At 38.1% G+C, this 22,449-nt stretch overlaps 3 protein-coding genes, 1 long non-coding RNA gene and 2 pseudogenes across 4 annotated transcripts; 2 read left to right on the top strand and 4 right to left on the bottom strand.

Moving 5' to 3' along the window:
• Nucleotides 379-4,979, top strand: LOC104744615 (annotated as a pseudogene).
• LOC104744611 lies at nucleotides 5,201-12,140 on the top strand (annotated as a pseudogene).
• On the bottom strand, nucleotides 12,213-14,037 carry LOC104744612 (leiomodin-1-like). The gene is given in 3 exon segments (XM_019237304.1): nucleotides 12,213-12,333; nucleotides 12,335-13,569; nucleotides 13,671-14,037. Coding segments are annotated over 3 exon segments (1,470 nt in total). The 5' UTR covers nucleotides 13,810-14,037; the 3' UTR covers nucleotides 12,213-12,237.
• Nucleotides 16,066-17,168, bottom strand: LOC109129050 (protein HASTY 1-like). Its single transcript, XM_019236604.1, has 4 exons — nucleotides 16,884-17,168; nucleotides 16,580-16,706; nucleotides 16,374-16,439; nucleotides 16,066-16,253 (listed from the first exon to the last, which is right to left on the bottom strand). Exons 1-4 carry the CDS (start codon nucleotides 17,166-17,168, stop codon nucleotides 16,066-16,068), a joined length of 666 nt encoding a protein of 221 aa, XP_019092149.1.
• Nucleotides 17,591-18,825, bottom strand: LOC104744614. The gene is made up of 4 exons (XR_760653.1): nucleotides 18,605-18,825; nucleotides 18,182-18,245; nucleotides 17,799-18,089; nucleotides 17,591-17,721 (listed from the first exon to the last, which is right to left on the bottom strand). It is a non-coding gene; the product is annotated as an uncharacterized LOC104744614 (long non-coding RNA).
• LOC104748014 (protein HASTY 1-like) lies at nucleotides 19,399-22,309 on the bottom strand. Its single transcript, XM_010469711.1, has 9 exons — nucleotides 22,204-22,309; nucleotides 21,467-22,089; nucleotides 21,034-21,135; nucleotides 20,602-20,706; nucleotides 20,341-20,484; nucleotides 20,162-20,242; nucleotides 20,011-20,080; nucleotides 19,652-19,722; nucleotides 19,399-19,575 (listed from the first exon to the last, which is right to left on the bottom strand). The coding sequence occupies exons 3-9, from the start codon at nucleotides 21,040-21,042 to the stop codon at nucleotides 19,399-19,401; spliced, it is 657 nt and encodes a 218-aa protein (XP_010468013.1). The 5' UTR covers nucleotides 21,043-21,135; nucleotides 21,467-22,089; nucleotides 22,204-22,309.

Raw genomic sequence — 22,449 nt, 5'->3', positions numbered from 1 at the left:
CGTCGACGGCGTGAACATTCTTGTTTAAGATTGGCCACTATAGCACTATGTTTTCGGTTGGATTTAGGTTTTAAATTTGTATACACTATGTAGAAATCTGAAAACATCATAATATCCAAGTGTGTAGCTTTACAAATTTGTATGGGTTTACCGATTTTTTTTTAACGAGTTGTATCTTTTAGTTTACAAAAATTAATTGGAAGCATATTTAAGTTTTTTAATTTGTGCTCAATTTATTGTTCTTTTTCATTTTTTCTTTGGGGTTATTTATTCACGTTCACCCATGGTCTTTTTTTGTTTTTATTCGTTCATATTTGTTAGACGTGTTACCAAACAGCACCTAAATTTGGTCATCTTCCTCTTTCCACGGTTACTCCCACATCACGCACTCACGCACTCACTCACTCAGCCCGCTTCTTCGTCTCCATTTCAGCTCTTCAGATACTCACACGAAACAATCTTTGCATTATTCTCAGATCTTCCATCTGGGAAAAAGCTTCGCGGCGATGTCTTGGCCTACGGATTCCGAGGTTATTCTTCATTTTTCTTCTTCTTCTTCTTCTCTATTTACGCACGAATCTGCTTGTTATCGTCTACGAAATTTTGGTTAAATCGGTGGCAATGTCCTCCGTTTTGTGTTAATTTTAGTAGCGACGGAGATGATTCTTTCTTGATATTTTGGAATCTGACTCTGGTGTTTAATCTTACGAGATCGTTCGTTTTTATTCGCAGTTAATTTCCATAAAGGAGGCAGTGTCACAGATGACTGGAAGAGATATAGGAGAAGTTCGAGTGGTGGTCTCACCTTATCGTATATGTCCTTTAGGAGCTCACATTGATCATCAGGTTGGTTTGTGATGAACAGCGATTTTAATCACGGTTTTGATCAAGTTTTAGAGTTCTCTGATTTCATACGCTTTTCTTCTAAATGTGAATCATCTTTGGTATTGGCAGGGTGGAACTGTGTCAGCTATGACGATTAATAAAGGGATCCTTCTTGGTTTTGTCCCATCAGGCGATACTAAGGTTTGTATCACTTATGTGTTTAAGTATGCTTGACCTGTTTGAATTCTAGCACAAATAAGCACCATTCTAAATTTTTGGATGAATGTTTGAGAGTAGATGAAGATTCTAGTAATGTAGAACATAAGTGTCCTGGTCCCTTTATGTTTATCACCTGACCTGAGGTAGCATTAATGAATTGGAAACTTTTCAAAATGACTGTGGTATGTAGGCTTGCGATTAAGTTACTTCTGAGTTGGGAAAGTTCCTTCTGTCTGATGTGTTTTACTCGAGCCTTGATGTCTTTGTACCATTTATTCTCTTTCTAATATATATGCAGGTCCAGCTGCGTTCTGCACAATTTGAAGGAGAAGTATGTTTCAGGTGTGTATATGTTTCAGGATCTCTCATCTTGTCATAAGTGTTTTCAAACTTCTGTGTCCATTGTCAGACATGCATTAGCTGGTTACTAAGCCACATATTATTGAGAAAGTCTGCATCTTGGGTATTTTGGCAGTATTTCGATCTTGCAAGCAAACCATTATATGTATGTAGATAAACTTATCGTTAAGTCTTAGACATTTATCAGATTCAACCTTTTTGTTTTGCGCATCTTTCGCTACAATTCATTGGAAATTGAGGACCCTTAGCGCTGTAAGGGAAACAAAGTATCAGTGACTCAGTGTTGAGCTTGCAAATTTTTTCTAGTTTTCATGCATTCTTATTATTTTAGTTTCTCGGGTTTTGAATTATATAGTGTAGATGAAATCCAGCACCCTATAGGCCTAGCAAACAAGAATGATGCAAGTACCCCGTCGCCATGGAAGGAAAAAAGCATCTGGGGCACTTATGCCAGAGGAGCGGTTTATGCATTACAGACCAGCAAAAAGAATCTCGAACAGGTAACAAACTTAAGTTTCGTTTTCTTGATATTGCTATAGATAAAGTTGAACAATAAAAGGGAATGAGGTTAGCCTGCACATTTGCCGTGTGATCTTCTGGTGTTCCACATTTACCCTTATTTGGTTGCCATACCTGATCTTTTAGGCCATGCTTCCCCATAATAGTTGACATAATTGATAATTGTATTTTAAGCAAAAGGTATATTAATGTGTTTCTAAGTAATTTTTTTGATCTTTGAAGGGCATTGTTGGTTACCTCAGTGGCTCGAATGGACTAGATAGTTCTGGGCTTAGCTCATCAGCTGCTGTAAGTAACTAAATCCCACCAGGTTTTGTACAGCAGGAGTTTCTCCGGAAAGAGAACTTTTCCTGTCCTTTACCAGTAACTAAACGCTTTTAGCATATGAGGAATGATGTTTACTTCTTAATTTTTGGAAAATGAATCTTGTATATTATTTTATGATCGCCAGAAATGTGACAGGTTGGTGTGGCGTACCTGCTAGCTTTAGAGAGTGCAAACGAATTGACTGTATCCCCGACAGAAAATATTGAATATGACAGGTAAATACAATTTTCCCTCTAATGGAACTAAAAAGCTCATCTGTATTGTTTCATGAGCAGTTGCCTTTTTATAAAACCATCAATTAGTGCTGCAAATTGGANATTGATAATTGTATTTTAAGCAAAAGGTATATTAATGTGTTTCTAAGTAAATTTTTTGATCTTTGAAGGGCATTGTTGGTTACCTCAGTGGCTCGAATGGACTAGATAGTTCTGGGCTTAGCTCATCAGCTGCTGTAAGTAACTAAATCCCACCAGGTTTTGTACAGCAGGAGTTTCTCCGGAAAGAGAACTTTTCCTGTCCTTTACCAGTAACTAAACGCTTTTAGCATATGAGGAATGATGTTTACTTCTTAATTTTTGGAAAATGAATCTTGTATATTATTTTATGATCGCCAGAAATGTGACAGGTTGGTGTGGCGTACCTGCTAGCTTTAGAGAGTGCAAACGAATTGACTGTATCCCCGACAGAAAATATTGAATATGACAGGTAAATACAATTTTCCCTCTAATGGAACTAAAAAGCTCATCTGTATTGTTTCATGAGCAGTTGCCTTTTTATAAAACCATCAATTAGTGCTGCAAATTGGAATACATGTGCTTTATTTTGTTTCTGCAGACTTATTGAGAACGGGTATCTGGGTCTGAAGAATGGAATACTGGATCAATCAGCTATTTTGCTTTCGAGTTATGGGTGTCTAACATACATGGACTGCAAGGTAAAATTTTCTTGATTTGTGCAAAATAAGCAAGAAGCTTGCTCATGTGGTCAAACCAGGACTGTTCTATTGCGCAAGTTCCCATGGGAAGCCTGAGATATTTTTGATTTCTAAACTGAAATTCTGATTCGCGATCAAATGAGATAGACAACGTTCTCAACAAGTGTTTAATCTTTTCATTTTCTTCAATTTTTATTTATTTCAATGCTGAGTTCCTACTAAAAGGAAAATGAATGGTTAGAATCAGGAGGCTCATAAAGAAGTACTTCCTAACCAGCCATAGATATGGAAACATGAATGTTGCTTGCTTACCTTTATATCCATCCAGAAACTGTCATCTCAGAAAATCTGTTTAAGATATGCAGACTATGAACCACGAGCTTGTACAGGCTCCTGAACTGGAGAAACCGTTCAGGATATTGTTAGCATTCTCAGGCTTGAGGCAGGCATTGACCACCAACGCAGGATATAATCTGCGTGTTTCTGAGTGTCGAGAGGCTGCAAAGGTTCTTTTGACGTATGTGCAAATCTGCTCAATTCACATATTTATCTATATATTCACTTCTTGAGACGTCGAAATGCTGCAAAGTCCATTTCTTTCTACTCATATTTCTGCATCACAAGATTAACAACCTTCTCTTGATTTGTGTTCTCTTCAGTGCATCTGGGAACAGTGAGCTGGAACCTACCTTGTGCAATGGTAAAAAAACTTTTAGAGTGTGGAATTTATGTCTCTTATTAGTTGCATGCTGATAAGATTTTTCTTTATTGCCATGCCTTTAACTGTCCCACTGAATAGTTGAGCATGCGGTCTACGAAGCTCACAAGGTATGAAAACAATATTCTTAAGCTTGTGGTAAAGCAGATTCCACCTAAATCATCCCTATATAAATATGTAATGCAATCATACTTGTTCGTGCAGCATGAGCTGGAACCGGTTTTAGCTAGAAGAGCAGAGCATTATTTCTCAGAAAACATGCGGGTTATCGAAGGCAAATGCTCTTGAATTCTTACAGAAGTTTCTTTACGTACAGAAATGATTCATTAACCTCTTTATGATGTTATACGGACTTGTTTGAAATTGTGATTTGTTATTCTTAACATTTCAGGACGAGAAGCCTGGGCTGCAGGTAATCTTGAAGAATTTGGAAAGCTAATTTCAGCATCCGGCTTGAGTTCTATTGAGAATTACGAATGCGGTACACTCTTATGCCTTCCTTTTATCCCAGATGCAACATATCCTAAAGTGTATACATACCACAAGTGTCCTGTCACATCCATGTCTCTTAGAGTCATCATTTTGGTTTTAAATTCTGCTGAGTTTTGATGAAGGTGCGGAGCCACTGATTCAGCTATACAAGATTCTCCTGAAGGCTCCTGGTGTATATGGTGCTCGGTTGTGCAGGGTTCAGGGGATGTTGTGTGGCCTTTGTAGATGCAGAGAAAGCAGAGGAAGCTGCTTCATACGTGAAGGATGAATATGAAAAGGCCCAACCTGAGTTTGCTAAGAATCTGAGTGGAGGAAAACCTGTTCTCATCTGTGAAGCAGGTTATGCTGCTCGTGTTCTTGTCTGATCAAAGCCGGATTTTTTTTTTTTTTTCCGATATGCCAACTCAAACTCGGATTTTTGTCCCTTAATGCTCTCATGCTCTATTGATTCTTGTTTGTTCATCTCTTTCTGATTCGCTCTCTGCTCTCTCGGCTCGGAGATTTTTCATGAGAGATTTTCTAAAGTTTGTACAATTACTTAGACAATTTTTGTTTTGGTTACAAAGAGTTTGACAATACATAATGTAAATCATCTACTCTATCGTTTTGGACTAAATAGAACAATCACAAACTTTGGGGTAAAACTAAAATGTTTTCTAGTTTTTCGTCCAAGTGTTTTCAATAATAAAACAAAAAAGATATCACAAAATGAGATAGATGTTTTTATGTTTGGACAGAAAGCCCCCTCCGCCCAAAAGTCTTGAAATTGGCGCCTGGGAAAAAATCCTCCGGTGTGGCTGTCTCACACTCTAGGGTTTTAGCTATCTCTAACCCATATCACTTTGTAAAAACCCTTTTTGGGGCATGACTCCATTATTATGCCATTCCACTGCATCAATCCCTAATCCCAACTCTCTCATGTCTCTCTCTTCCACTCTCCGTCTCTCTTCCTCCCTCCTTCGCCGCTCTTTCTACCGATTCCCTCTCACCGACCCATTATGCCGTCTCCGCCGCACTGAACCCTCCGCCGTCCGTTTCTTCTCTTCTCGTAATCCCCGGTCCGGCAAGTTCGTCGTGGGTGCTGCTAAGCGCGGCGATGAGCAGGTCAAAGCTGAGTCTGGGTCTAACAATGGCGGTTTGGTGGTTTCCGATGACGATTCTCGTATTGTGCCTTTTGAGCTTCATAAGGAAGCTACTGAGTCGTACATGTCGTATGCGTTATCTGTTTTGCTTGGACGCGCTTTGCCTGATGTTAGAGATGGTCTGAAACCAGTACATCGGAGAATTCTGTTGAGTGACTTCGTTCCTCTTAAAGCTACTTAGTTTTTTTTAAAGCTACTTAATTCAGTGAATGTGTTCGTTTCTGAAGTTCAATTATTTGTCTTTCAGCTTTGCTATGCATGAATTGGGGATGTCATCTAAGAAACCATATAAGAAATGTGCTAGAGTTGTTGGAGAGGTAACTATTGATTTCTTCGAGATGTTTTCCTCCTTCGATTTCCTTATTCTGAAGAACGATTGTGCTTTTGGATTCTGTAAATATTTCAGGTTCTTGGTAAATTTCATCCGCATGGAGATACGGCTGTTTATGATTCTCTTGTTAGGATGGCTCAGGTAATTAAGCAACTACAAATGTCTCAGTCCATGTTCATGTAGTTTTAGTATTCAAATAATGTTTCCCTTTTCAGCCACGACATGATTCTTCCCAAAGTTGTTTCGCTCTTTTTTTTTATCTTAATGCATTCGTTTTTTTCTTTTTCATCTTGGTTGTTACAGAATTTCTCTTTGAGATGTCCACTTATCCAAGGCCATGGAAATTTTGGCTCAATAGATGCAGATCCTCCTGCAGCTATGCGTTACACTGAATGCAGACTTGATGTGAGTGCCTTTCAACTTGCTTTGTCCTCAAATTAATAATGCTTTTCCCTGCAATTCACTTTTTCGTTCGAGGAACTTGTATTTTTATTAGTGTCTTTCAGCTTATTGTTCCTATTTGTTTCTACAGCCACTGGCAGAGGCAGTATTATTGTCTGATCTGGACCAAGATACGGTAACTTCACTGTTGATTTATTACCAAGTTTACCGATGCTCAACTAGATGGTCCTTAACCTTTTTGGTTTGCAGGTTGATTTTGTGGCCAATTTTGATAACTCGCAAAAAGAACCAGCAGTGTTGCCTGCTCGTCTTCCTGCTTTGTTGTTGAATGGAGCTTCTGGAATTGCGGTATAATAATCAAACAAATCTTGAATCTGAATTCCTTAGTTTTGTTCTAGGCTTCTATAATTAATCTCATGAGTTTTTTTTTTTCTTTTTCTGCTGTATGAGATATTATATGAAATTGAATCTTGATCATTTCACATTGTTTAGGTTGGCATGGCAACAAATATTCCCCCTCATAATCTTGGGGAGTTGGTAGACGTGCTTTGCGCTTTAATCCATAATCCAGAAGCAACGGTATCAATAATTTCCTCTTTGCTTTTCTGTGACTGTCAATATTGTGGGTCTTTTTTAATGTGAAAACTTCTCTGCTTTATAAGTAGACGACTCATAAGATTTTGTTTCCACTTTCTTCTTTGTCTGGCCAGCTGCAAGAACTGCTGGAATACATGCCTGCACCTGACTTTCCAACTGGAGGAATAATAATGGGAAACCTTGCGTAACTCTTTGCTTTCCAGTTTCTCCTCCTTGCTATTTTTTTTTGTGAGTAGGCAGTACTTGATTTAGTAAATTCTCGTATATGAGCATGGCATGCTATCTAAAGGATCAAATAGAAGGACACACTTCTAAAGTTTTAAACTCTTTTTTATGGAAATGGAAAAACAATTTCTTTCGTTTAGATCTATGACTAACATTCCAGAAGCTGTACCTATCTCTTAAAAGGTACCTACAAAATGAGTGAAGAGGATGGTCCAGTAAATAGTTTTCCTTTATTTGTCTGTCTTATGCCTTTTTTTCAATTATCATGTATTTCTGAGTTTTTATGTTTTGGAAAGCTTACATATTGTGTAGTTCATTTACTTATCAAAAATTATTTTCAAGTTTGTTGAATACTTTTATGAAAAAAGTATAATAGTTTACATATGCCATTTCCTTTTGTAATGTCGGATCCTTATAATTGTATATTGTGTTGATGCGCTGTCAAGGGTTTTGGATGCTTACCGAACTGGCCGAGGGCGTGTTGTAGTTAGAGGAAAAGCTGAAGTTGAATTGCTGGATGCAAAGACAAAGCGGAATGCAGTTATTATCACAGAGGTGATCAGTTTAGTTCTTTTTAGATTAATGTACAGATCTCCAAGGAGGAGGCTTTCAAAAAGGTTTATGAGCAGTACCATAATGGTAAATAACAGTAGAGTAATGCCTTGATTGGAATTTATTGCAGATTCCTTATCAGACAAATAAAGCTACGCTTGTCCAGAAGATTGCCGAACTTGTTGAAAATAAGGTACAACTAAACTTGCAACATCTAATGTTTATTTTTGCTTCACTTACCAATATGTACTTATTTTATTCACATGTGTGTTACATCTAGTATTTCACTTTCCTTAGATGCTTGCGAAGTCTGTTTTTCATCTATTGATGTTAGGTGTTTGTTAATTTCAGACGCTAGAGGGCATAAGTGTCATACGTGACGAGAGTGATCGTAATGGGATGCGTGTGGTTATTGAGGTATTGCACTGCTTTCTCTGCACTTCGATGTATCATGTATTAGTCTGCTTTAAATTTTCGTATCGGAAGGTAATGATTTTGACATAATATCCAAATACTTCTGTATAGCTCAAACGAGGAGGAGATCCTGCACTTGTGCTAAATAATCTTTACCGGCATACTGCCCTTCAATCAAGCTTTAGCTGCAACATGGTTGGGTGAGTTGCTTTGAAGTAACATTTTATTTTGCATGTTGTTGTGTAGAACCCAAGACATCATAGTTGTGGAAGAAACATAGAATGAAATCCACATTTGTTATCTAGAGAAACTATTGCAGTTTCTGTATAAAAATTTAACAACAAAGTCTTTCAGTTCGGCAATATTTTTGGAACACTACTAGATATCCCTTCGAGAAACCTTAAGGATAAAGATCGTTGTCAACTAGAATTCTGGATTTAAGATCGGTATAGTTGAATGCATTAACCAACAGCTTCTCTTATATCTCAGTAATGAAATTAATTATTAGGAGATATGTGGGTGGGTCATGGAATAGGGTAGTATGATAGAAATTCTTGTATTTCTTGATAGAATTGGCATTACGAAAGAAACTTGGGGGTTTCCCAGGATGACTCGTTGAAACTCTTCTAATGAGTATGTGAAGCTTCTAATGATCATAACTGGATTGTGATATTACGTATTTTACAGTTTATGTGATGGAGAACCCAAGCTAATGGGTTTGAAAGATTTACTTCAGGTACTTGTCTTTGTAATATCATTTATCTACATATCCCACTAGGAGTAATAGAAAAGTGAAAATCAGAGATAGAATGTCTAGTTCATTACTACTGCAATCACAAATTTATGTTTCTTGCTTGTGTGTAGGCCTTTATAGACTTCAGATGTTCTGTTGTTGAAAGGCGTGCAAGATTCAAGCTTTCACATGCCCAACAGCGAAAGCATATTATTGAGGTGTGTTTAGAAATGTTTGACTTTCTTAAATTAGCGCATGAAGACCATTATCTCACTATGTAAAGCTTTTCTTCTAATATCTTCACTGTATATATGCTTAGGGTATTGTGGTTGGACTTGACAATATGGATCAAGTAATTCAACTCATCAAAAGCGCCTCAAGTCATTCGTCTGCTGCTGCTGCTTTACAAAGCGGTGAGTTCTATTTTACTTTGAGAATATACTCTATTTGACACTTTTGGACTGCATATGATAGGTTGATGTGTAAACAAAATTCTGAAAAGTGAGCGAGAACTGGGAGGTGAAAAGTAATAGTGAGAAAAGTAAACTAGAGACAATTTTTCTTAGGTGAACTGGTAGACTTAGTCTAGGATCCGCACTACCAAAAGAATACATATTGTGGTACAATTGTCCATAATTATAAATGACGAACATAATATATTTCTTGTCTTTTTTATGTGGAAGTGCTGGAGTCTCGTTCATTGTAAGATTTGACGTTTATGATGAAGTTTTTTTAGGGATTTATGATTGTTAAGTCCCAATTGTAAGCCATAGATAAAAATTAACATATTCAAACATTTACGTATGTAGAATATGGTCTTTCTGAGAAACAAGCTGATGCTATACTGGAGATAAGTCTTCGAAGGCTAACTGCTCTTGAGGTGCTTTCTTATCCTCTCTAAGTTCATTTTATGAAACTTGAAAGCCTGAAAATGCTCTAACTAGATTATCCCTTCATATGTATGCAGCGGAAAAAGTTTACTGATGAGAGTAGTTCACTGACAGAGCAAATTACAAAGTTGGAGTCGCTATTATCAACCCGAACAAATAAGGTGACGTACTCACTTTTTTTGTTATTTATTACTGTACTTTTTGGCTGAAGATATTAGAACACGTAGACGCTGTTAGAATGATAGATGCCGCAGTATAGATACTCTAACTTTGTAATATTGATTGTTTGAGTCCACTGAGGTTCAAACTCTGGTCCATGATATTCTTTTTCATGTTGCTTACTACTTTCTTCCCTTCGTTTTCTTTAGTTAATCGAACAAGAAGCAATAGAGCTGAAGGACAGATTCTCAAGTCCCAGGCGTTCAATGTTGGAGGATTCTGACAGTGGTGATCTGGAAGATATATTCCAAATGAAGAGATGCTGATGGTTTGTTGCATACTTAAACCTATAAAGTTTCTCAACTCTGAAAACTTTGTTGTTGTTTTGTAACTCTTGATTTCTGGATGATTATAGGCTATCAGCGAAAAGGATTATGTGAAGAGGATGAAGCCTGATACATTCAATCTTCAGCAGCGTGGAACGATTGGCAAGTCTGTTGGGAAACTGAGAGTTGATGATGCAATGTCTGATTTTCTTGTTTGTAATGCACATGACCATGTCCTTTTCTTCAGGTATGTTTAACGGAAACCGACTTGTGTTTGCCGTACACATGGATTTTAATTTTCGGCCTTGTTGTGTAATTTATTGCTTGTGTTCTTACATTCAGCGACCGGGGCATAGTTTACTCGACCCGTGCGTATAAAATTCCAGAATGCTCCCGCAATGCAGCTGGCACACCTTTGGTTCAGGTAATTTACATATTTGTATATCTATGTTTTCCCTCTGCTACGTCGAAAAAAATATTACAGTTCTGTGAAAGGCTAATGTTTCGCTTTATTTATGTGACTTGGGGAAACAGATATTATCCATGTCGGAAGGTGAAAGAGTAACCTCCATCGTTCCGGTTAGTGAGTTTGCTGAAGACCGCTATCTCCTGATGCTTACAGTGAATGGCTGCATCAAGAAAGTATCTTTGAAACTATTCTCAGGAATACGCTCAACTGGAATCATAGCAATTCAATTGGTTTGTCCCTTTTCCTCTAGTCCAATTTTGGGTACAGTCTTCCTAACAAGGTTATTCTAAGATACTTATTTGTCTTTAGAATTCTGGTGATGAATTGAAATGGGTTCGTTGTTGCTCAAGCGATGATCTTGTGGCCATGGCGTCCCTAAATGGAATGGTCGTCTTAAGTACATGTGATGGTGTAAGTTGTGGTTCATAAACTTTTTTCAAGTAAAGGTTGGTTACATGAGCAAACTCTAATGACTGTTTTTTACTAGGTTCGTACACTGAGCAGAAATACAAAAGGAGTGATTGCCATGTAACTTAGGAAAGAGGATAAGATGGCGAGCATGGACATCATACCTGCATCTCTGCGGAAAGATATGGGAGAGAAGTCGGAAGATATTTCAACTGTGTACGTTTTTTCTCAAGTTATATCTGCTGAAATTTGCTCTAGAAACTTCTCATCACATTAGTTGATGTTTTACTGTCTTCTTTACTTTGTTAACCCAAAACAAATGCAGGAAACAAACCACTGGTCCATGGCTATTATTCGTCTGTGAGAACGGTTACGGAAAGCGTGTTCCTCTGAGTAGCTTCAAGCGTTCGCGGTTGAACAGAGTTGGTGTACATGGATACAAGGTATGATCTGGATTATTATCATCTTTTATTAAATTTGTTTGTTTATTTATTCTTTCCTTTCATCTCAATTTCTCAGTTTGCGGAAGATGATCGTTTGGCTGCTGTTTTCGTGGTTGGTTACTCCTTATCTGGTAAATATACTCTTCCAGAAATAAGGATTTATATGTTCTGTGATTGCTGTTTATATAGAATCTCACCAATGGTTGTTTTTTTTGCAGAGGATGGAGAGAGCGATGAGCAAGTAGTTTTGGTGAGTCAAAGCGGAATTGTGAACCGGATCAAAGTCAGGGATATCTCCATCCAATCTCGTAGAGCACGGTATATGTTAATTCCCTTCATTTGACAGACTGTCCTACTGTTTATGTTTATGTGTTCTTATTTGATTATTAATTTCCCAGGGGAGTGATTCTTATGCGGCTCGATCATGCCGGAAAGATCCAATCTGCTTCTCTGATCTCTGCAGCTGATGAAGAAGAAACAGAGGAAATCATAGAAGCCGTTAGCCTGTAAATCAATTCAACCAGTTTTTTGTGACCATAATCAGTTCAGTACATGGCGTCTATGTGCTTTAGTCCTCACTTCGTCTTTTTCGTTTTCCTATGTTACTAAACTACGAGAAGAGGAAATCATTATCGAAGTTAGTTATTAACATTAATCAGTATCACATTATCTTTGGTTTAGTATTATTTTTCTGAAAGTTGAAACAAATAAACCATTAGTGCTCTGACACTTTTGTTTTCTTATTAACCAAATCAAGAGAAATATTTTACAAGTGGTACAAAGACATAAGCACCAAAGCCCATGATCACAAGAGCAGCTGCGCCGACATTCACCAAAGATATGTCTGTCATATGTCCGGTTCTCTTCTTCACCCATTCCTCTTCCTCCTACGGTAGGAGGAGGATCCATGCTGGTCTTCGTCTGTCCTTCTTTGACTAGTAATGGACCGGTTTCTTGTTCGACAACTTCAGCATTATCCTTATGATCTCCTGTATCTTTGGCTGAAACGGTCTCCTCTATCTTCTTTTGCTCCACTATCTCTTGGATCTTTCCTTCACTTGGTATATCTCCAACCTTCTCATTTTTCTCATCCTGCTTTTTTATCAAGCCATCATCAACATCCAGTTCGGTTCGTTCATCTCCCTCTTTTGGTTTTAGCTCAGGCTCTGGTTGATTCGTTTTTTTCTCTGTTCTTCTTGCCTCATCACCAACAACTGGTTTTGTGTATTTCATTAATTCCTTTTGCCCCGCGTTAATATTTTCTCCCTCTTTCAGCTTCTGACCTATTTCACCATCTCCCTTCTTCTCAACAAGTTTAGCTTGTACCTTAGGTCCCAAGCTAGCATCAACGGCTGGTGATTTACGTATAATCTCTTTCTCCTTCACCATTTGTCCAGTCTTATTCTGACTTATATTAGCATCTTTCTTTCCCCCATTTACTTCCTCTTCTATCGCACGTACCTTGGGTTTTAAGGTGCTAGTACCAAGGGTTGGTGAACGTTTAGCCTCTTCTTCCTTCAATTTCTGTATAATCTTCTGCTGACCCATTTGAGCAGCCTCCTTTCTCTCAACCACCTTCTCTTCTTTCGGACTCTCCTTTCCCCTTACGTTAGGGATCGCTTCTCCTGCTTTTACTTTCGGTTCAGACTTCTCTCGACTGCCCGTTGGCACCTCTCTTTTACTCTCAACCACTGACTTATACGTTTTGGGTTTTTCTTCATTCAACGTTGGAGCAGCTTTCTCTTGAATTGTTCCCACTTGTTTCTCCTCGTTCAAAGGTTTCTTTCGTACCAAGGTACTCTCATTATGACCACTTTTCTCCTGATTAGACCTGCTCTGTTCTGTCTTCCCCTGATCTTGGACTGCTTTCTCCTTTTTGTCACCTTCCACGATCGCTGGAAACTCGATCGTCAAGAGTCCATGTGAGAAGGACGTGCTTAATTTAGTCATGTCACAGGTATCGGAGACACGGTAAGATTCATTGAAACGAGCCTTAGTCTGAGCAGAGAGCCGTCGCTGGCCTTCAATCTGTACAATCCTCGTCCTCTCATCCTTCTTTATTGATATTTGATCAATATAAAAGTCTGTCCATTCCACACAATAAACAAGAAATTCATAAAAACTGTATCATTTAAATATTGAACTTCAAAGACACAAACACACAAGAAAGAAGAGAAAAAAAGACCAGGAAGATTGACATAGAGGAAAATGGAAGATCCGGAGTTAGTCCATTGAGCTCTCGGTTTGAAACTGCTCACAGTCGGAGCCAGCGGTGGCGGGTGACGACCACCGGCAGGCCTTGGTCTCTTAAACATCGCAGCCATGTAATTAACAGTTTACTATGTCAGGAAAAAAAAAATTGAAACTTTTTAAGTAATAAAACCGAACTGAATATGAAACATAGAAACATGTGTTTGAATGTTGTATATAAAGATACAGTTAGAAGCCATAAGAGGGTTTGGGTTTAGGATTGCTTTAGGGTATTGACTTTGTCTGTTTCTTCATCCCAAGGTCTCTCTCTCATATCATATGTAAAATGTGGTTTCTTGTACTTCAAGGAAAGAAGCTTTTTAAGGTTTTAAGAAGATGCGTATCAACACAAAAGTGATGTCGTTTTACTTTTTTTTTTTTAATTTTCTTTTAAATTTCCTTACTATATATATATATATATATACAACGTGGCATTCAACACGTGAAATTAAAGATTCCCTAGGACCTAACCACAACACTCACCGGATAACTTAACCTCCACCGTCTTCGTCTTCTTCCGCCGCAATTTTTTTAATCTCCATGGCCGGCGTTAGTCTACAGCTCCGTCAGGCATACTCAATTGCTCAATTCGTTCCAACTGTTTCATCACGTCCTCCTCCTCAGCGAGTTCGGCTTGGAACTTCGCCGTCTCGGGTTCTCTTCTCCAATCTCCGAGCTAATTCCGCCGTCGTTGCTCCAACTCTGAGAACCACTTGTCGTTCAGTAACTATTACTGCTGCGTCTTCGGTATCCTCAGCCGTTGATTCGGATTCGTTGGTGGAAGATCGCGATGACGGAGGTAAGGTCCCGTTGCTTGAGGTTAGGGATTTGAGAGCTGTGATTGCTGAATCGAGGCAGGAGATACTCAAAGGTGTCAATTTGGTTGTCTATGAAGGAGAGGTTCGTATATACCTGATTCCTTTTTTCGGTCGTACGATTAATCCTGTCGTTTACTTCTTCTACTATTTCCTCCATCCTCTTCATGTTTCTCTTACTCCTTCTCAATTCTGAGGTAGCAATATTAAGCGATTAAAAAAAAAAAAAAGTATTTTAAAGCAAAATCAAACAAGAGAGATTGACATTTACCCCAAATTGTGTAGCCCAAAAATCCAACAGAACCTGGAATGCCATATCCTATATAACCCTGTATATACCGACTTGGCTGCAGTTTTCCATGTCAACCAATTCAGATTAGATCATCATAAACCCCCCCAAAAAAAAAAAAAAAAAAAAAAGAAGAATTCAAACTGAATAATAATAGAACTCTATTACTGGGAAAATCCGACTCCACATTTCTTCTACTCTGGTGTGGGGGGTGTCTCCTCGCTCTCCAATCCAAAAAATTAGGGTTTGCTCTTCTTCCGACGTTCTACTCTCTCTCCCCCACCAACACGTGATTAAATTAACCAGGGGCCTCAATTTTTTTAAGCTGGGCCTGTCTTGTTGGGCTTGCTGGAGTCTCATCATCTTTGATTAATCCAAAAGAAGAAGTTGAAGGAAGAGTATCTAACTCTTACAAAAATGACGTGTACTAAAAATTAGGAATGTGATTATCCCATTAAAGAAAAGATAACAATAACTGTAGTGGTGCTTAAGAGAAAGAAGAGACGAGTTGTGAAAATTTCTTCCAAAGAGAGTAAATTTATTCATGTGTCAAAAATACATCAGCCATGGAAGTTTTTAAACACTATCAAGATTCAAGTCACACGCCTAAGATTCACAAGTTTCAAGCATTTTTTTCATTCATAAATCCCAACTAACTTGCACCACTCTCATTTCTGTAATCTTTACTATTTTAAACCTTCAAACATTTAACTGCAAAAAACTTACATCACTCATCAACGCATCTGGAGCTGGATCGAGCGATATAAGCGTATCGAGTAGAGAAAGCGCCTCAGGAGAGAAAATCTTTGCAAACCTCTTCTCTTAATTTTCTCTTACACTGCGGGTAAAGGCTTGTGATGAGTAGATGGGAGCCTAATCTTCTTCCAGTACTCTTCCGAAGGTGATCCACATAACTTACATATCCTATGCAAACTGCTCAACCTGCCGCGTGAAAATTATACCGATTCATCATATCTTAGGAATAACTCAAAACATTTCTCAACCTTGAAAAGAAAATCATAACTTGGGAGCTAATTTTCATTACGACCTGGCATAATCGGTCTGNATAACTTATATATCCTATGCAACTGCTCAACCTGCCGCGTGAACATTATACCGATTCATCATTTCTTAGGAATAACTCAAACATTTCTCAACCTTGAAAAGAAAATCATAACTTGAGAGCTAACCTCATTACGACCTGGCATAATCGGTCTACCAGCTAATTACTCAGCTAAAATGCAACCGGCGCTCCATAAATCAATACCAACACTGTACTCAATAACACCATGAAGAAGAAGCTCTGGTGCTCTGTACCATAAAGTAAAAACCCGATTCGTCATCTGTTGCCTCTTACTCGCATCAAACAACGTTGCAAGCCCGAAATCGCCTATTCTAAGAACTCCTCCATTATCTATAAGAAGGTTTGATCTTTTTATATCAGGGTGAAGAACTCCTCGGCTATGGCAATGCTCGAGCCCCCGAGAGTAGTTGCTTCATATAGCATTTGACCTGAAAACATAGACATTATTACCACGGTTAGGATTTGCCTCCAACTCCGTGTTGTGACTGAAATCTATTTCACCAAGGGTTATATGACCTGTTGCTCAGTGAATTTGATGTCAGGACTTGCAGCAAGACCAGCTAAATCATGATGCATATAACGGAAAACCAAGTATAAACTACTCGACATCCTCGAAGTAACCAAAACCTTGGAAATTTGAATATGCTGCAATATACCCTCGTATATTCCACGTAATGCATAATGAACTTCAGAACTTCCCCCAGCAAACTCATTTGATCCATCAAAAATCGTTGCCACAATACAATCAAGTGCTAATTGCTGGCTGTCCACCACTGCTACATCCTGGGAATGTTTCTATCATGAGCTTAAATATGAACTAGATCATCAAAGAAGCCTCCATATATAGTAGATTGTGAGAAGCAGTATGCTTGATCAATTCTAGCTGCACGGAAAAAAGAAATTTTTAGGCAAGTGTTTGTCTGGAAAGTAAGCCCCAATGCATTTGGTTCAGGAATATACCAGCTTTGATCGGTACGGGCCAAATCCTCCCTTCCCTTCAAATTCATCACTCCAGAGTTCCAGGGGCCCAATCGAAACAGTAACACCAGGAGGAACATTTTCTTTCTTGGACATCCGCTGGAAAGATACATCCAGTAGACTGCCAGAGATATCATCATTAATAAGACTTAAAAGTCTTTTTTTCTTTTCACTATCAACCTGGCTTGAACTAACCACACCGCCAGTTGATGATCCCTCACCACTAAGATAAGTCGCAGCCTTGGGCTTTCGAAGTAAATCCCGCATCAATGACTAAAAACTCAAAAGGAAAAGATGCTGAAGTTAGCAACAAATATGTTTGTCTTTGAAATTTCCCAAAGAAGTAGGTTGGATTTACGACATACCAGCCAAAAGAGAAAGTGCCTCGAAGTGAAGGCCTAACTTGAAGTATTGGAAGAAGCCAAGCATCTATACAAAAATAAAAACGATTAAGGCAACATATTCACAACATGATTATTTGTGGAAAATAAAATCTAATAATGAAAAATATTATTGCTAACATATGTAGAAGGATTTTTAAGTTATAAATGGCCGAGACAATCAAACTATATCAGCAAGGATACTACAGTTAGTAAACAATTGGACTCGGCTCACTCAAGAACGAGAATCTAAGCTCAAGTTTTCAAATGACCAGCTTAAAACGGTAAAAATTTGACTGTTCNCAAGTGCTAATTGCTGGCTGTCCACCACTGCTACATCCTGGGAATGTTTCTATCATGAGCTTAAATATGAACTAGATCATCAAAGAAGCCTCCATATATAGTAGATTGTGAGAAGCAGTATGCTTGATCAATTCTAGCTGCACGGAAAAAAGAAATTTTTAGGCAAGTGTTTGTCTGGAAAGTAAGCCCCAATGCATTTGGTTCAGGAATATACCAGCTTTGATCGGTACGGGCCAAATCCTCCCTTCCCTTCAAATTCATCACTCCAGAGTTCCAGGGGCCCAATCGAAACAGTAACACCAGGAGGAACATTTTCTTTCTTGGACATCCGCTGGAAAGATACATCCAGTAGACTGCCAGAGATATCATCATTAATAAGACTTAAAAGTCTTTTTTTCTTTTCACTATCAACCTGGCTTGAACTAACCACACCGCCAGTTGATGATCCCTCACCACTAAGATAAGTCGCAGCCTTGGGCTTTCGAAGTAAATCCCGCATCAATGACTAAAAACTCAAAAGGAAAAGATGCTGAAGTTAGCAACAAATATGTTTGTCTTTGAAATTTCCCAAAGAAGTAGGTTGGATTTACGACATACCAGCCAAAAGAGAAAGTGCCTCGAAGTGAAGGCCTAACTTGAAGTATTGGAAGAAGCCAAGCATCTATACAAAAATAAAAACGATTAAGGCAACATATTCACAACATGATTATTTGTGGAAAATAAAATCTAATAATGAAAAATATTATTGCTAACATATGTAGAAGGATTTTTAAGTTATAAATGGCCGAGACAATCAAACTATATCAGCAAGGATACTACAGTTAGTAAACAATTGGACTCGGCTCACTCAAGAACGAGAATCTAAGCTCAAGTTTTCAAATGACCAGCTTAAAACGGTAAAAATTTGACTGTTCAAAATCAAACTTATCCTCTTTCAGTTTGCCATTGCAGCAATTACTAACTTCAGCCTCTACACTGAAAACATCCAGTTAAGTAACAAAAATAAGACATTAACAATACCTGCTGAAGGTGAACAGCCATCACACCACCATCAGAAGAGATGCATTGCAAGTTAGTTGAGCCTGAAGAGGCCATACTTTCTTTCACACATGCATTTTGCAAAATCATAATCATTTTCATCTAAATCGCTAGAACTTGAAGAGGATCTGAATAAAAATTCTCTGGAGACATTCGTCAGGATCTGAAACAAATTGCTAATTGCAGAATCGAACTCTGCGGTAGAAGAGNACATTTTCTTTCTTGGACATCCGCTGGAAAGATACATCCAGTAGACTGCCAGAGATATCATCATTAATAAGACTTAAAAGTCTTTTTTTCTTTTCACTATCAACCTGGCTTGAACTAACCACACCGCCAGTTGATGATCCCTCACCACTAAGATAAGTCGCAGCCTTGGGCTTTCGAAGTAAATCCCGCATCAATGACTAAAAACTCAAAAGGAAAAGATGCTGAAGTTAGCAACAAATATGTTTGTCTTTGAAATTTCCCAAAGAAGTAGGTTGGATTTACGACATACCAGCCAAAAGAGAAAGTGCCTCGAAGTGAAGGCCTAACTTGAAGTATTGGAAGAAGCCAAGCATCTATACAAAAATAAAAACGATTAAGGCAACATATTCACAACATGATTATTTGTGGAAAATAAAATCTAATAATGAAAAATATTATTGCTAACATATAGAGAAGGATTTTTAAGTTATAAATGGCCAGACAATCAAACTATATCAGCAAGGATACTACACTTAGTAAACAATTGGACTCGGCTCACTCAAGAACGAGAATCTGATCTCAAATTTTCAAATGACCAGCTTAAAACGATAAAAATTTGACNCAAGATCTGGAACAGGAGCACAATCAGCATATGCAATGATGGCATTCAAGCAAGCTATAACCACATTTGCATGCTGTTTTGCCAGGTCAACGTGTTGCCTACAAGCTTCACTTATTGCAGCTCCAAAGTGTCTTTCAAGAAGCTGCATTTTAATATATTCAGCAAATTTTACCGTGGCAGCAAACAACTTTACTGAGAGGAATAAGTCGGCGGCATACATTATACAATAAAGGCAAAATCTCAGGCAAAGATTGAGCAAGTCCGCGCAACAATAGCCTACGCCTGTCACCTGAAGAGATGTCCAAAACGGAACTTAGAAAGGAGGATGGAGCTGAAAAGAAATGATAAGGTTGATAATTGAAGAGGTACTTTCTTCAAAATGTCTGACCTAAACCATAGTGGTGAAACCAGAGTTCACCAGATTGAGTATAACTAGACTGAAAAGTTTAAGGTATACAGAATTACAAAACTAACATATGTTGGAATATGTGTCTGCCCATAACCGATTATATTTAGTTTAAGCTTCACCCTGCGGACAGACTAATACAAAAACAAAGTATATTTTACTCATAAATACCTTCCAAGTCGTCATTGTGAATTGTAATATCTTCAGGAAGCCATCTCAGCGTCATCAAGACCAATTCAGCCTATCGTTTAAGAATAGGTATGCTTTTATTAATTTCTCTGAAAAAAAATTGTTAAAGTAAATAAATGGAAGAACATTTTACTTGTACGGGGCCCTGAGCAGACAAGGAAGTCAATAATGTAAATATCTCATGCCAAAGATCAGGTCCTTGTCTTCTAACTATCTGCAATAAGATAAAGATATTAATCTGAGAAAGTGAACGGAAACAAGAACCAATGATGATGACAGCAAGTGAAAACGCAGAGCAATTTGAACTTGTACCTCAGCTACAAGGGCAGCTGACTGACTCTTAAGAGGCCAATTCTCGCATGCATTAGCAACCTCTGACATTAGTTCAACAGAAACACCAACAAGATCCCTGCACTCCGGAGGACTTAATTCGTCCCATTGTAGTCTGACCAGATGCTGAAAAGGAAAGATAGCTTCACAATAAGGTTTCTATGCTCTCCTAAGAAGCTAAATTATGACAATCACATAGCACACAACATACTGCACTGAGATATAGCAATAATTTGCACAAACCTGTAGCATCTTAAAAGCATGCAGACGAATTTCAGGAGACCACTCCTTCTTCACAAGATGAAAAGAAGTATTTGCCAGAAACCTTACATCTCCAGATTTTAGGTTCTATTATATTACAGAACAGGGATATGTTACATAATTGGGGTACGAAAGTCTCCAAAATTTGACTAGCCATTCAAATTCTCTCGACAGGCGTCTCAAGCTTTTCCCATTCTATAATATGAGATTGTCCAACTGACCTCCCTGACTATTTAGAGACTAACAAAGTAAGTTTGGAATTGGATCCGTACCACAAAGCAACTTGACTCTAATATCGATGAGTTCTAAATCCCGTCCTTATCTAGTCCAGTTTCGTTCAGCAAGAGCAGTTTTTTTTTTAAGTATAAGAGAAAAATATATAAAAAGCAGAAAGCAAGGCATGTTTGCACAAACCTGTAGCATCTTAAAAGCATGCAGACGAATTTCAGGAGACCACTCCTTCTTCACAAGATGAAAAGAAGTATTTGCCAAAACCCTGACATCTCCAGATTTTATCTGCAAATGTATTTCAAAGACCGCAGATTACTCGAAACAAAACAAATCCGTCACATGTATATAATTGCTAAATCTATAATTGCAAAAAGATCAAAATTCACACCAACCAAAATTAACATAATCTGAGGTGACCAACCAATCATCTAACTAAAAAAAGTTCGAATTTTTATTATATACTTTGTTTCCCCCGAAGTAACAAATCCTTAAAAAGCTTGATCACTAGTAAAACCCACTAGCGCAGCAGCTAACATCATCATATTCATAAACGAAAGACGCAAACACAAAAACGCAAATCGATCAAAAGAAGTAAAAAAAAACAGAGAAGAATTACAGATTCAAGGAATTCGACAGACGATTTGCGAGTGTCGGACGTGGAGCTATAATCGAGGACGGCGAGAATCGCTCGGGCCACATTACTGTGCTTGTCCGCGCCCGATACTAAGGCTCAACAACCTCTCAAAGAACCGCCAAAACAACCAATACGGAATTTGTGTCACAAAGCTCAACTCAACGACTCCATCAACCAACCATTTCAGCTCACATAAATCAGTATATTTTAGAGACTGCAGAGTTTTCCTATTTACAGTCCCATAATCCTAATTAAATAGCCGTAGACATAACCAAGAATCATCCTAATTCATTTGAACAGGACGGTGAAATCTACTGCCAAAAGTGCTAAAACAAACCCTATCCAACATGCCAAAAAGTAGAAAATAATTAAGCTTTGATGTAGTGTAGAATCTAAAATACCACCAGAAACAGACGGCAGAAACAACACAGTCCACTGGGAAGGAGTTAACATGGAGAAAACTCATACGGCATTACAACAATTCGAAGAATGTAAAATGTAGGGGAATGTAAAATGTAAGAGATACCAAGGGGATCACGAGTACGCAAGGAAAAAAAATCGCGGGACTGGCGATACCCAACAAGTGATTTCCCTCGGCGAAAATACTGCAAAATTTTTTTTTATTATTTTTTTTTTTTGAGTTAGGGGGAACATCTTCTTAATCATGGATCGATCGAACCACAACAAAAACGAAATAAAGCACTCAATTTTCCATTTACCTGGCCTATGACGACGACGGGTCTCATGATCGCAACGGAAAATAATTTAGGGTTTCTTGCTGCTAATTTCCAATCCCTTGTCCTCGATCTTCTTCTTCGACCTCCTTTTCCCTTTTTTTTTTTTTTTTTTTTTTTTTTTTTTTTTTTTTTTGACTGAAACCATCTTTAAACAATATCATACTTCCCATTCTTTCACTAGACTTTGATTTTACTTAAACACATTCCCCTCCTAAAGACTCTAACCTT

The sequence above is a fragment of the Camelina sativa genome, chromosome 15 (genome assembly GCF_000633955.1).
Source record: "Camelina sativa cultivar DH55 chromosome 15, Cs, whole genome shotgun sequence".
NCBI classification, from domain to species: Eukaryota; Viridiplantae; Streptophyta; class Magnoliopsida; order Brassicales; family Brassicaceae; genus Camelina; species Camelina sativa.
This window is presented reverse-complemented; position numbering and strand designations above follow the sequence as displayed.

Coding starts and splice junctions, on each gene's coding strand:
- LOC109129050 (XM_019236604.1), bottom strand. CDS start 17,168: ATGCGGGATTTACTTCGAAAGCCCAAGGCTGCGACTTATCTTAGTGGT. Junction 16,440..16,579: donor ATTACGTGGAATATACGAGG/GTATATTGCAGC, acceptor ACTGAGCAACAG/GTCATATAACCCTTGGTGAA. Junction 16,254..16,373: donor GGAGGCAAATCCTAACCGTG/GTAATAATGTCT, acceptor ACCTTCTTATAG/ATAATGGAGGAGTTCTTAGA.